The sequence below is a fragment of the Phodopus roborovskii genome, unplaced genomic scaffold, assembly GCF_943737965.1.
Source record: "Phodopus roborovskii unplaced genomic scaffold, PHOROB, whole genome shotgun sequence".
Lineage (NCBI taxonomy): Eukaryota > Metazoa > Chordata > Mammalia > Rodentia > Cricetidae > Phodopus > Phodopus roborovskii.
This window is the reverse complement of record NW_026126567.1, coordinates 24,159,947-24,174,599: the sequence shown is the minus strand read 5'-3', so window position 1 is coordinate 24,174,599 and position 14,653 is coordinate 24,159,947. Positions and strand designations below refer to the sequence as shown.

General features: G+C 37.8%; 1 protein-coding gene across 4 annotated transcripts in view; it reads left to right on the top strand.

The window, feature by feature from the left end:
* Nucleotides 1-14,374, top strand: part of Nudcd1 (NudC domain containing 1) — a 36,466-nt gene extending 22,092 nt beyond the window's left edge. For all 4 annotated transcript variants that reach the window (XM_051202649.1, XM_051202651.1, XM_051202650.1 and 1 more), the window contains exons 7-10: nucleotides 3,095-3,239; nucleotides 6,190-6,315; nucleotides 10,419-10,578; nucleotides 13,760-14,374. In XM_051202649.1, the coding sequence (XP_051058606.1) occupies nucleotides 3,095-3,239; nucleotides 6,190-6,315; nucleotides 10,419-10,578; nucleotides 13,760-14,052 (724 nt within the window). In that variant the 3' untranslated portion in view covers nucleotides 14,053-14,374. The remainder of the gene's footprint in view (nucleotides 1-3,094; nucleotides 3,240-6,189; nucleotides 6,316-10,418; nucleotides 10,579-13,759) is intronic.
* Nucleotides 14,375-14,653: the final 279 nt, after the last annotated feature.

The following is a 14,653-nucleotide window of genomic DNA, read 5'->3' as shown; positions in this document are numbered from 1 at the left end:
AGTATCCTCCATGTGGAATGGGAAAGTCCATTTATGTAGGGATAAATACAAATCCACTACCAGAGGCCCCATAGACTGCCCAGTCCTCCCAACTAACACCACATTCAGGGAGACTGGAGTCCATGAGCTCCCCCTTGTTCAGGTCAACAGTTCCTGTGGGTTTCTCCAGCCTGGTTTTGACCCCTTTGCTCATCACTCCTCCCTGTCTGCAACTGAATTCCAGGAGTTCAGCTCAGTGTTTAGCTGTGGGTGGCTGTTTCTGCTTCCATCTATCTATTAGATGAAGGCTCTAAGATGGCATATGAGTTAGTCTGCAATCTCATTATCGAGGAAGGGCATTTAAGGTAGCCTCTCCACTATTGCTTAGATTGTTAGTTGGGGTCATCCTTGTAGATCTCTGGACATTTCCCTAGTGCCAGATTTCTCCTAAAACCTATAATGGCTCCCTCTATTATGGTATCTCTTTTCTTACTTTCCTCTATTCTTTCCCTGATTCAATCTTCCTGCTCCATCATGCCCACCTCTCCCCTCTCCCTATGCTCCCAATTTGCTTGGGAGATCTTGTCCCTTTCTCCTTTTCCAGGGGACCATGTATGTCTCTCTTAGGGTCCTCCTTGTTTCATATCTTTACTGGCGATGTGGATTGTATGCTGCTAATGCTTTGCTCTGTCTAAAAACCATATATGAGTGAGTACATACAACATTTGTCTTTTTGTGATTGTGTTACCTCACTCAGGATGGTTTCTTCTAGTTCCATCCATTTGCCTGCAAATGTCAAGATTCCATTCCCCCCCCCCCCCACTGAGTAGCACTCTATTGTGTAAATGTACCACATTTTCTCCATCCATTCTTCAGTTGAGGGGCATCTAGGTTGCTTCCAGGTTCTGGCTATTACAAATAATGATGCTATGAATATAGTTGAACAGATGTCCTAGTTGTATGAATGTGCATCTTTAAGGTATATGCCTGAGTGGAATTACTAGATCTTGAGATAGACTGATTCCCATTTTCCTGAGGAACCGCCATACTGATTTCCAAAATGGCTGTACGAGTTTGCATTCCCACCAGCAGTGGAGGAGTGTTCCTCTTTCTCCACATCCTCTCCAGCATAAACTGTCTTTGGTGTTTTTGATTTTAGCCATCCTGACAGGAGCAAGATGGTATCTCACTTAAGAAAGTGCTCAACATTCTTAGCCATAAGGGAAATGCAAATCAAAATCAATTTTTAAAAATTGAAATTTTATGCTCATCTAAAAATGTTTTTAAAAAGTAAGGCATGAACAGTTAAGAAAATATTTATATAAAAGACTTACATTTTCAATGCCCTACAAATTCCTAAGATAACCAAGGGGCTTAGCCTGTAGTTCAGTTGGTAGAAGGATTGCTTAGCATGCACAAATTTACTATTTTCTTTTTTGTAATAGAGGAAAAAGAATTGTCAAAGTTCTTTTGAAAGGACTGTGTATTTTCACATTTGGTTTGGTCATGTTTGGTGTATTGAGACGCCTGGAAGATAGCATTTAAAATTGGCAGTTAAAAATTAGTAAATAAAATTTGTTGCTAGAGCACACTGTTAACTGCAGTTCCTCCCCAGCTTGTGAGTTAGGCAAGCTACTGAACCTCTGAGGTGTTTTCATTCATAATTGGAACATGGACATAAAGATAGAACTTTATTTGGTTGCATTAAGCATGTAGTGCCCGAGGTGGTCCCTATCATTTGGTAAAGCATTAGGTATGAGGTAGTGTTGCTTTTGTTATCACCATTTTCTTTAGGTTAGTGTTTTCCTTAGAAAATATAACTAAGTCTGTGCATTATTGACTGTGGTGATAAGTTTCAGTGTTAACAATAAGAACTTTTATTATGTAAGTGATATTACTTTGTATAGTCTCTTAAATTGTTGCAGAAAATGTTTAATGTTTTAACTATTTTATGAATTCATGATAAGGACCTTGCTAAAGACTAGTTGGTACACTTGCATGTTCTGTTTGATAATTGCAATAATAGGTTATATTGTACTCTTGGATTTGTGTGCTTGAAGGTGTGTTCCAGGATGTGGGTTAGTTGGTACACATTTATCAGAGCTGGCTCATGGAAAAGTTTTCTCACTGTGCAAGCACCACAAGGCCCACCTCCTGAACTGTCTGTCCTGTCTAAAGGAATATTGGACAGCTAACTGCCTCCTTCTCTGAACATGGCCTGCCCTGACTCAGTTCTTCCCGAACATAAGTTCTTGATTTCCAGGTCTCTGGCAGACCCCCTATTGGAGTTTTTCTTTAGCAGCGTAAATGTGTAGAATTATGTTTAAAAAAAAAAAAAAAAAAAAAAACCAAATTATATGACTGTATTAACATTTTTTCTATATTACATTTTTTTATTTCTTATATTTGTTTTTCAGTTCTTTAAAATCCGTGTTTTAAAAATTAACATTGACATTAATGTACCTGGCCCTGTCTTTGATTAAAATTACATATTAAGGCTATCAGTTTATGATAGTAAATTGCTGGGTCTGTGTCATAAGATGTTAGTTGTTGTAGGCCCTCCACTGCCATTTGTTTGTTTGTTTGTTTGTTTTTGGCTGTATATGCTTCGCTGTACATCTGCTGGTTGTGTCCCATAGATCCCTGCTGCTTGTATTTCTGTTACTTGGACTTAGTAACACAACGCACACCAGCATTCCAACAGTATTTTTTACATGTTGTCTTCCCAATCATATCACAGTCTGTTTTCAAGCCATTTGATGCTTCATTTCTAGTGGTACTTTCATATTTAGTTATTAAGTTTCGGTTATTTGTCATTGGGTTGTAGAATTTTCCCATCACATGTAAAGCCAAAGTAAGTAAGATTTTTAGTAAAATATTCTCTAGATACCAGATAAGTACTATTTACCTTCCTCTCTCCCCTCTTCCTCTCTAGTCTTCCTCTTCCCTCTTTCTCCTGTAATTTTGATATGTGCTCTCACTATATAGTGGCCATGAACCCTTGATTCTTTCCTGTTTGAATCTACTGAATGCTGGGATAATGGAATGATATACCACATCTGGTTTAAATGTATAGCATTTAGTGTAGCATCCTGTTTCTCATTTAATCTTTTAGCTTGGAGATTTCCTTGATTAAGAAGAGTGAAGGTCTGATGTGGCCAGAGCTGGTGGTTGGTGATAAACAAGGAGAACTTATAAGAGACCCAGCCCAGTGTGCTGCAATAGCAGAACGCTTGATGCACCTGACCTCCGATGAACTGGTAAGCGATTACAGCAGTGACGCTTTGTCCAAGAATCCATGCCTTATATGAAAATTATGCCATATCAGGCATTAGTGCACCTTTCCTACTATAAATGACACACATAAGTGATGTTCACCTAATTATTGTTTCATGTGGAAAGAAGTCCTAATCCTCCTGTTTTACTTTGAATATAAATGGAAATGTGAAGGCATATTTTACATGGTGTATATATGTAGACATGTATCTTGACATTCTTTAGAAAACTCAACCATTGTTGACAGAAGCAGAAATTACAATTATGTCACTGATGTGTTAATAACCTAGACTGATTCTATAACTTAACTATTGTAAATATTGCTATAATTTATAAACATAAACATACAGATGTATCTGCAGTACATACCTAACCAGTGTAGAAATTACTGAGGCCTTTCCTCACAAAGCTGAAAGCAAAGCTGCCATGAGTCTGAGCTGTACCATGTACCTCTGCTTCCCTCTTCCCCATGACATCACAAGCATACACAGCCATGAATAGAATAGTCAGAGCCTAAGCAATAGAAAACCTAACTATATGAGAGTAAGTTTAAAAAAGAATAAGGTGAGATAAAAATAAAAGCAACAATAACCATGTCTTTTATTTAGAGTGTCACTGCCTGTCCCTGCAGTTCCTTTGTTGTCTCGTGGATTTAAAGAATTGCCACTCTATAAGTATAAGATTCATTGCTCTTAACTGTTTTGTTCTGTGTTTATTGTTGCCCTTTGTCTTTCTGTGCCCCCTACTTCTTTCTCCAGTTCTGTGTTAAGATTTGTGGGGATGGGGAAGATGGCTGTTTGTTTCTATTTCACATCTTCTAGTATAGTAATTGTTTTAATGGGTCAAGTATTTCCTTGTAATAATTACAGTGGCCTGACAATACTTATTTAGGTATGGGGTAGAAAATATTGCCATGTTATTGACTTTCAACAGCCTGTTGAAGATTTGAAAAACATTCAGCAATACTTTAGAACATTGGTAACATGATCATTTACCAAAAGAGCTATCGGCATGTATAATTGTCTGAATTATTGCCATGTTCAATTATAGCGATGAAGATTCTAAGAAAGTATTTACTCTGTAGTGTTAGGTGCATCCTTGGCTAGAAAAGAGAGATTAAAATATTGAAAGTGAAAGTCTATCAAAAAGAAGTCTGGCCCAAATAGAGAACACAAACTTCATCTTTGCCAGCAGTCATTAACAATTTCAAGAATTGTTGGGATTCATATACCAGGTCATGAAGTGTGATTTCATAGCTCTTTTCACAGAAGCCTCATTTCTTGGACTCATTCAGTCGTCAGATTTTATTACTATCAGCTTGGTTGAGAATAATAGAAGAGATTAAGCTGAGTGCTTTTGAAACGTGATTGTTTTAAAGAAGCATTGATATTTATGAGAAAAGTTACTTATGCCCCAATGTTTTATGTCTTGAAAAATAGAGGCATACAATGTTATCATCTACATCTGATATCAGTAAACTAGGGGAGTGGTAAATTGTTTTTATGTTTCAACTTTTGGAAGTTGTCTACCTACAAGATAATGATTATGTCATAAATGAATAGGAACATCATCCTTCCTCATGGAAGAGATCATATAGTGTCACTCTTATATTTTAGCCATCTAAGTTTTGAGTTCCTTTTTGTGGAAATTTTTAACTTCAATTTAATACATGAAATGATATATTAAATATCAGTTTCTATTGACTTTCAGTTTTTTACTTTTTTAATTGCTACATTTACCTCCCCCATTTGCTTATTTTGAATTTAGTTTGTCCTTTTTCTGCTTTTGGGGGTAGCTTAGACAATTAGTTTTTAAAATAATTATTTAATGTCTACACTTGTATTTGTTTAGATGGATTTGTGTGTGTGTATGTATATATATGTTAAGTGACTATCTAATATCATTTCTCTTTTTAAAAGTATTCATATACAACTTTAGAAGTATGTAATGTATCCATTCCTTTATCATTTGTATTGTTGCCATATATTTTATTTCTGTCTCCTATCTCTCATAATTAAGGTTTTTGAAGATGAGCATAAGTGAGAGCAAACAAGTCTTTTGACTTAGATACATGCTCCTCATCTCCTGGTTTTCATTTGTGTTAACTCAGGCTTCACTTACATTTTTCCCTCCTTGAAGACTTTCCCCGAGTGTTTCTGGCAGCCGTGTACATGTGCTGGTGATTAGTTTTCTTAGCTTTTGTTGGTAAAAGTCTTTTTCTTGTTTAACTTCTTCATTTACTTTTGTTAGGAGTATAATTCAGTGGTAGCAGCAGTTTCTGCTTTAGACACGCTGTATTTTATTTGGCGTATGTAGTTATGGCAGAAGTCAGTTATCTTTAAAATTATTTCTCCTCCCTGCTTTTAGTGTTTCCTCTCTATTCTTTCCAGCAGTCTCATTATCGTGGCTTGCTATACTCTGATTTTTTTTTTTTTTTTTTTTTTTTAACGCACTGTGATTTCCGGTGTTCTGTAGCGTTTAGTTTGTTCTGTCTTTATACTTCATGCATTGTCTAGTTACCCATCTCATGTTTTGTTTTCTAGTCTCACTTTGTGTTTTCATATGGAGGCAATCACTCGGTTTCTTCTTTTCTGTCTTCCATATCTCAGCATGTCCAGCTTTCTTTCCATCTTTAAGAATATAGTATGTATTTTTAGTAGCTAACGGTTTTGTTTTTGCTGGCTGCTTGACTAGTTGGTTGGTTTTAGTTTCTTGGTACAGGACTCTGGTCCAGACTGAACAAAGTCTCACTGTGTATCCCATGGTCCTTCTGTCTCAAACATTTGAGTCCTAGTTCATAGGCTTGAGACATTGTCCAATTGGCCGAATCTGTCATTTTGACAACATTTTTTCAAAGATGAATAAATTATTTCCTATAGTTTGATGAATTACTTGCTTCTTATTTACTTATGTATTTTAATTTTTTGGCTTAAGAATCCAAATCCAGAAAAGGAAAAGCCTCCCTGTAATGCTCAGGAATTGGAAGAATGTGATCTTTTCTTTGAAGAGAGCTCCAGTTTGTGCAGATTTGATGGCAATACGTTAAAAACAACTCATGTGGTAAGTTCTTGATAATGGCAATTCTAAAAAGGTCTGGATAATAAAATTGGCAGATAAAAATTGAATGAAATTTATGTTTTGAAAAATAGTTTGTTTGAAAGTTATTATTGGTTATGACCACTGTCATCACTCCACAAAGTAGCCTCATTCCCATGTTACCGAATCCAGGAAAATACAGGCATGTTGTTTGAGTACTATTGTGCATTGACATTTTCCAGGCTTTTTCTTCTGCCTGCTTTTTATACCCAGTTGTGACTTTGTTATAGCTTCCTTTATACCTATTTCTGGCACTGATCATTTTAAAAAAAAAAAAAAATCATCTGTAACGAGTATGGTTTTTCCGCCTGCCGTCTGGTCTTGTCCTGCCGCTGCACCAGCCCCAATTAACACACAGAGACTCTGTATTTGATACAATGCTATTGGCCCTGTTACTTGTTTCTTATCGGCTAGCTCTGCCTTAATTATTAACCCATTTCTGCTGATCTATGTATTTCTCTTACCGGGGAGCCGGCGACATACTGCTTTCTCCAGACTCTCCATCTTGACTCCTCCTTCCTACTTCCTATTTCCTCCTTGTCTCCTAGTCCCTCCTATCTTCCTTTCCTATTGGCCAACAGTGCTTTATTATTAACCAGTATGAGAAACATACAGAATGACATCTCCCATCAATCATCATTTCTCTTGCTATTAATAAATTTAAAAGTAATTTATATGCACATGTGTGCTCATGAATGTGCAGAGAGAGGCCAGGAGAGGGGATCAGATCCCTGAAAGTTAGAGTTACAGGTATTTGCAGGATGCCTAGCTTGTTATGTGGTGCTGATATCCAAACTCTGACCCTCATGGTTATGGAGCCAGTGCCCCTAATGGCCAAACAAACAAACAGAAAAATCTTTTGTTATGTGAACTCTTGTTATATTCAGAAACCTTAAATAAGAGTGACTAAAGCTCTTGGAAACTGGCGTCTACCATGTGGTCTCGTAGCTGAGTTGTCCATCACTGCCTGCCTCACTGTATTACACCTGCTCCTTCTCCGCTGCCGTCAGATATCTGCTTCTCAGTCACTATGATTTGTCAGTTGTTTCAAGTCACATGACATTCCATGCAAAAATGGTGTGAAAGTATGAGTATCAGTATTCATCCCATCCAGCCTTTTTAATATCCTGGTGGGGGGGGGGAGTTCCTGTCCCCTTTAATCACCTTTAATGCTCACAGAACCTGTAGTAACTCTCTTTTGTATGAGATGTTATGTTTCTTAGTCTGCCTAGAAATTGATCATTTTAATGTTTAATAAAATAACCTAGTTTCATTACTTTTTTGTCTTTGCCAATTTTGTTCACTTTCCTCCTTATTTTTCTTCGTTTGTCTATTTTAATTTGTCTTTTTAGTCTTAAGAGAAGATTAGATAACTCATTTTTAATTCTTGGGTTGTAGGTCTGTCTGTATTACTTTGAGGAGTTCCAGGAGAGAATTCATTCCTTGCCTTTCTCACTTTTGAAGCTACTTATCTTACGTGGCTTTTAGCCCATCCTTAATCACACAATAAACAGCTTAATGTCTTTGCTACTGTTCTCCTGTTGTCCCTTGTTTGTGACCTTTGCCCCCCCACCCCACCCCAAATAAGGAATGTTACATTGGGTTCACTCAGTTAAGCCAGGGTAATCTTGTCATTTGAAAATCCTAAACATACCTCATCATTATCTAAAGAAATATAGTCAGAGGTTCCAGCAAACTATATTGAGGGTGTCCCAGGTGATAATATAATATTTGGGCTACCATAGATGGTCTGCAGCTTAACTGTATACTAATATAACAGTATATTTTGTTAGAAATAATAGACATGTCATGAGTTTTTAAAGTTCAGCATCTCCTGGGATCATGATAAGTATTCCAGGAACTGTGATGACTGAACTATGTCTTGGGGGATAAGTAGAATGTGTAAGAGGACAAGAGGCGTCAGTAAAGGCTGTCTGGAACTTCTGGGTGTCTGGTCAGTAGCCCTTTGACATACCATGTAGGACAAGTATGGGAAAGTAAGTGGAAGGAGAGAAAGATCGCACCAGAATAGGGGCTGACAGCAGAGACCTTACCCTCGCCTCTTGTTTGCATGGTTGATGGTTAAGTTTTCAATAAGGGGCTGACAGCAGAGACCTTACCCTCGCCTCTTGTTCGCATGGTTGATCTCTCTCTTGGTTAAGCTTTCAGTTGCTGCTTGATTTGCTCCTTTCTCACTGCTGTTCTGTTGATGAAAATTCTATGGTAACCCCCCTGCACCTCAGCTAGGTTTGGCCTTCTGGGAAAGCCCTCGGGAGTGGAGAGGAGGGCTGAGCTGCAGCAGTGCTGGGACCCCAGGCTTTCTTACCAGGCGGGCTCACTATGGCATTTTGAAAAGAGGTCTCACTGAGCCACTGGCAGTCCACAGCAAAGGGGGAGGAGGTAAGCAGTGGTGAGAGCACACCAGCCCGTTGCCCTGCTGCAGAGTGAGTGCTGGAACTCCCGTATAGCCCTGCTCCTGGGTGGTATTCTCACGAGATGGGCAGCTTTGCTGTTGGATTCTGAGAGCCTAGGCTGCCCCAGTGAACCAGTAAATCCTCACAACGTTTCACAGCTTTCCTTACAGAGTGCAAGTCAGGTCTCAGCTTCTTAACCAACATTTTGTTCTTCACTGTTCTGTGAAATTTATGGACTCGAGTCAATATTTATCACACACTGGCCATCTCAACCCTAACCCTAACCTTAGCATCTACATTTGATATTATTTCTGCTGACATTTAAACCTCTAATGATAAAATGGCTGATAAAAATGTGGCTGCAACCTAGCTCGATTAATGAAATTTCTCTGAGTGGGATCCAACTGTGAGTCTCAAATGATGATTTTTGTGGTGAAATGAGTGTTGCAGTGATAGCTGCTGACAGTATTAGTGGTATTATTACTGTAATTCAGGAGCACAGCAGAGCATTGGTAAGTAGATCTGAGGCATTATCTGATAGTGATTGTTTTTCCTTGTAACATGGAAGCAATTACTCAAAATCTCAAAGCACCACTTTCAACTCTTGCATGAAGACAACAGCAGCCATTGGAGCTGGGGAGGAGATTAGTACTTAGAATATGCTCTTAAGTTGTACTTGCTGTTAATTATTCTTGGTACTATTTACACGTTAACATTAGTAAGTTTGTATTCTGTGGCTTAAACTATTCTTTTCATTCAGTTGGTATTTTCTGTCATATGTTAAACTAACATTGAGGGGTAGATAGTGAAAGGACACCCCAAGGCCAAATTCTCAGCACAAAGGAAATTTATTTGTCCCAGAGGGACAGAGGGCAGGGAATAAGAGACAAAGACAGGAGATAGAGAATGAGGGAGAAAGGAAAGGAACGAGGGAGAGGAGGCAAGGATGTTTGTTCCTGAGGGACAAAGGACTGCTTCTGGATGAAGAGGAGACAGACATGGCCCATAGGAAAATGGCAGTTTATAGAGGTAAAGGGGGAACCCGTGTTAGGATGAGGTATTTAATTGAGCATGTTAAATGGGTGAGCCAAAGGGGGCTTTTGATTGCTACACTTCAATACTTTGATAGCTGAACCTAATAACTGGGCCTTGGTGGTCAACCCCAGGAGGAAGAAGTGGTCAATTAAGGGACTAGACCTTGGGGGCTAGCTTCAGGAATGTGATCTAATGGTTTTTAGCAAGGCTGAGGAAATGGGGAGAAGGGCAGAGCCTGCCAGAGCACACATTCAAGTGGGCTGGTGTCAAAATTTCATGTCTGTAACTTAAAACCATCCTGACGTTGGACAAGTTAAGTGCCCTGTGGGCCATTGCTTCAATCAGCTTTAAAGTAAATGTACCAGAAACACATTCCTTTCAGGAATTCTATGAAGACTCAATCCAATTAGATCCTCAACACTTAGAGCAAGCCAGGCATGGTGGCTGGTGCATGTGTGAAATCCTAGGTTGAGACAGGAGAATTGCCAAGTACAAGGCCAGCCTGAGCTACATACTAAGACCTTGTCTTAGGAAGAATGGAGGGAGGAAAAGTTAGTTTTAAAGCGGTTTTCATCATTATGCCTAACTTACTGAATACGTTTATTTTTACCACTTTAGGTAAATCTTGGCAGCAACCAGTACCTGTTCTCAGTCATCGTGGATCCTAAAGAAATGCCTTGCTTCTGTCTGCGCCACGATGTCGATGCCCTCCTCTGGCAACCACACTGCAGCAAGCACGATGACATGTGGGAACACATTGCGACCTTCAATGCCCTAGGTAAAAAGCATTCTCCTCAGTGGCCTTTCTAGTCCACCCACTTAGTCATCATCCGAAAACTTTTTTTTGTTTTGTTTTGTTTTGTTTTTTCATTTGAACCCTGCTAGTTAATTGGTCTATGCACACTATGATTTGGTCATCTGTGTTTTGTTTCCTGGGTTAAACTGTTAGAATAGAAAGATGAACCTGTTCTTACAATTGCACAGAAGATAACACAGAATGAATGTGGAAGTGGCAATATAACCATTTGAATCTCTCCAATGAGTTGAATTAAAAATACAGTATGAGCAGGGGCTTTGGCATTGCCATGCATACATCTTGTATTTACGTTTCCTCAGAGAGCACTCTTCTAAACTATTACACAGTTTCTGTGCAGGAGTGTATGCTTTTAATGAGGAGATATACTTCACTGAACTTCAATGCAAAAGAAGCCAGGCCTGGTGGTACATACCTGCATTCCCACCACCTGGATGGATGAATGTGAGGCCAGCAAGAGTTATATACCAAGACTCTTGACTTAAAATCCGAGCCCCAATGAAGACTAGAGGCCATGGTAATGAAAATAAATATGAAAAGGATAAATATAAATTGAATTTATTTTTTAAAGTGGAAGGTATTTGTTTGAAAACTACACCATGGAAAAAATTTAAAGTATGTAAATATAGACTATGCAATCATCAGTTTTAAGTCAAAGTATATTCATATTGTGTGAGAATTCCATTATGTGAATTAGCTACAGTTATTGCTTTATTCAAAGCTTATTTTAAGCTGGCTGCAAAAATGTAAAATTGTGGCTTTTAAAGCCTATATATCTACAGCTCTAATTGATAAGGAAATTTGCACCTAGCACTTAGGACTAAACTGCTTCACTCAGATTCTGAGTGGATTTGTTGACTTGAAATACTAAGAGGCTTGATGGATTAATTAACTACACAATTTCTGGCCCCTACTATAATTCCTATTTTATAATTATCTTTCTTCCTTCAGGAAGAGCAAAGTCCTTCCAGGTTGCTCTTAGATGCTCAGAGTCTTCAATTGCATGTCAGAAACCTCTTGTAAATGAATTCTGCTATGCTTGATCCCAAGATAAATCACTTTTATGTTAGATAGTACCCTTGAGTTACATGCGTTACTATCAAAGTTGCCTGTACAGCTTATGTTCATGTACTCAGATAGATCCCCATATCTTCCCTTTTCCCACTTCACATCCTACCTCATATTTTAAAAGCAGTATTGTCCTGCTCGTGCCTCGTAGCTTTACTCACTTTATAGTATACATGTAAGCATATATGTACAAATACATAAATATACATTAGCATTTAAATCTAGGGTTTGCATATGAGAAAAACAGATTTTGTCTCCTCCCTTGTCCTTTATTCTTCATTTCCCACTACCTTTAACCCCCCCCCCCACATTGTCATGTCTGATCTACCTTTCTATCCCTTTCTGTATTTGTGTGTGTGTGTGTGTGTGTGTGTGTGTGTAAATCTGGAGTTGGTGTGTGGAACAAGCAGTATTTGTCTTTCTGAATCTGATTTCAGATGTAAAGTCCACTCACATCTGTTCCCTTGTAGATGACATAATTTTGTTCTGTATAGGTGAAGAAAACTCCGTATTTTTGTGAGTGTGCATATCACACTTTGTTTATTCATTCCTCTGTTGGGTATCTAAGCTAATTCTGTATCTTCACGTCTATGAATAGTGTTGTAATGAACATGGGTGTGCAAGCATCCCTGGTATGCTCACTTTGATTTCTTCTAGTATATGACCAGCTATATCTGGATCATACGGTAGTTCTGTTTTTCAGATTGTGCTGACTTCCATAGTGTCTGTACCAGTGTACACTCCCTTCAGCAGTGAAGCGAGGGCTCTCCTTTGCCCACATTCTCCTCAACATTTATTGTCCTGTGTCCTCATAATAACAGCTCTGCTGAGTACACTCAAATAGAATCTCAATGGAGATCTAATTTGAACTTCCACATTAAAGATGATGAACATTTTTTATATGTCTACTGGACATTTGTGCTTCAACTTTTGAGAACTACCTGTTCATTTCATCACCCATTTATACACTGTATTCTTTGGGTTTGGGGTAGATTTATGACTTCTTTATGTATTCTGGACACAGATCATCTCTCCGGCAAGGACATTCTCCCACTCTGTGGGCTGTCTTCTCACAATTCATTGTTTCCTTGCTGTGAATTACCTTTTTCATTTTACATATCCAATGACATTTTGTGGTTTTTATCTCTGGAGCTCTTGTCGTCCTTGCCAGAAAAGCCTTCCTTTGCTTATCAATTGTTACTAATATGTTTTCCTCTACTAGTTCCAGAATTCAGGTCTTAAAGTTTTGGATCTGCTTTGAATTGATTCTGCAAAGTGAGACTAGTTTGTTTCTTCTCCGTGTAGAGTTTCCCAGTGTTACCTGTTACAAAGGCTATAGGATTTCTAATGTTCGTGAATCACAGCTTTGTTGTCAGTTATGTTTCTTTGGCTGTACTTATTTATGTATGGGTCCGCCATAACATTCCATTTGTCTGTATGTCTCTGTGTTCTTGTGGTTCTGTAATATGGCTTAAGGTCAGTAAGTACTATAATAACTTCTAGCCATTACTTTCTGCTTATGGTTTCTTTGCCTTTTCCATTTGAGTTCCAGTATTGTTTATCTGTGTCTGTTAAGAATGCTGTTAGATTTTGATAAGGATCTTTTTTGAACTGTGTAAAACCACTTTCACTAAAATAGTCATTCACAGTACTAATTCTACCCATCCATGGGCATCGGAGGCCTTTCCAGCAACTAGTGTCGTCTTCATTTATTTAAAAATAATTTTTAAGATGTCATTTTAGGTTGTTTGTTTTTGAGCTAGTCATTTATATTTCTGTATATTTTGGTATTTGAGATTTTAGATGTTTATTATTTTATCTCATGAAAATTAAATAGAACTGTATTGTGCTTTTATTGAGAGAAGCCCTGTTTTGTTCCTTAGGAATTAAAGTTGTTTTTTTGCACCACTTTGAAGAAACTGTGGCTTAGTTAAGGGTGCTGAATTCATTCATTGTTGACTATTAATGGTAGATGCTTTACATTTAAATTTGTAATGGATACTGTGAAATAGTAAATGTTAAATCATTACTTTTCTCTCTTCAGTTTAACATATAGTTCTTTTTTATTTTGGGGCAGGTTATGTCCAAGCATCAAAGAGAGACAAGAAATTTTTTGCCTGCGCCCCCAATTACTCCTATGCAGCCCTTTGTGAGTGCCTTCGCCGAGTGTTCATCTACCGGCAGCCTACCCCCATGTCCACTGTGCTGTACAACAGAAAGGAAGGCAGACATGTGGGGCAGGTTGCTAAGCAGCAAGTAGCAAGCCTAGAAACCAATGATCCTATTTTAGGCTTTCAGGCAACAAACGAGAGATTATTTGTTCTCACTACCAAAAACCTCTTTTTAATAAAAGTGAATACAGAGAATTAATCCTCCAACATTTGGCTGAACAGTATCCATTGGTGCCTGGAGGCCTGAGCAGTGGGGCTGTAACTTGTTACGTTTCAATGTGTTAAACAAAAATATCTTTTATGAAGTTTTATTTTAAGGGATATTAGAAATGTATTCAAAAGATTATGAATCTGTGGAAGCTATGAATTTAGAGAACATTGGCTTCTGTAAAAAAAAAAAAAATAGGGAACTATTGGCAAATATAGTTATTTTTTAAAACCTGATGATTAAATCTCATCTTTTATATGAAAAAAAATGTACAATTCATTGTTTAAAAATAAAAATATTTATCATGTACTTAGTTTGTTGTTTAGATTGGTACAATCACTACATAGAATAAAATACTGAGTGGTATAAAGTATTTTAAAGGGCTGGAGTCTACATAAAGAATTATGTGAGGCTAGAGCTGTAAGAGTATAGCAGTTTTAAAAATGTTTGCTTATAAACATTGTCTTCATAGTAAGAATAAATTTGTTTATGTATTTGCTCTATTACATTGGAGAAAGTTATCTGTTTTCCATTATTGCGTAACCAAATATCACAAAACTCAGGTGTTTAAGAGTTTGTTCCAGCACCTAGG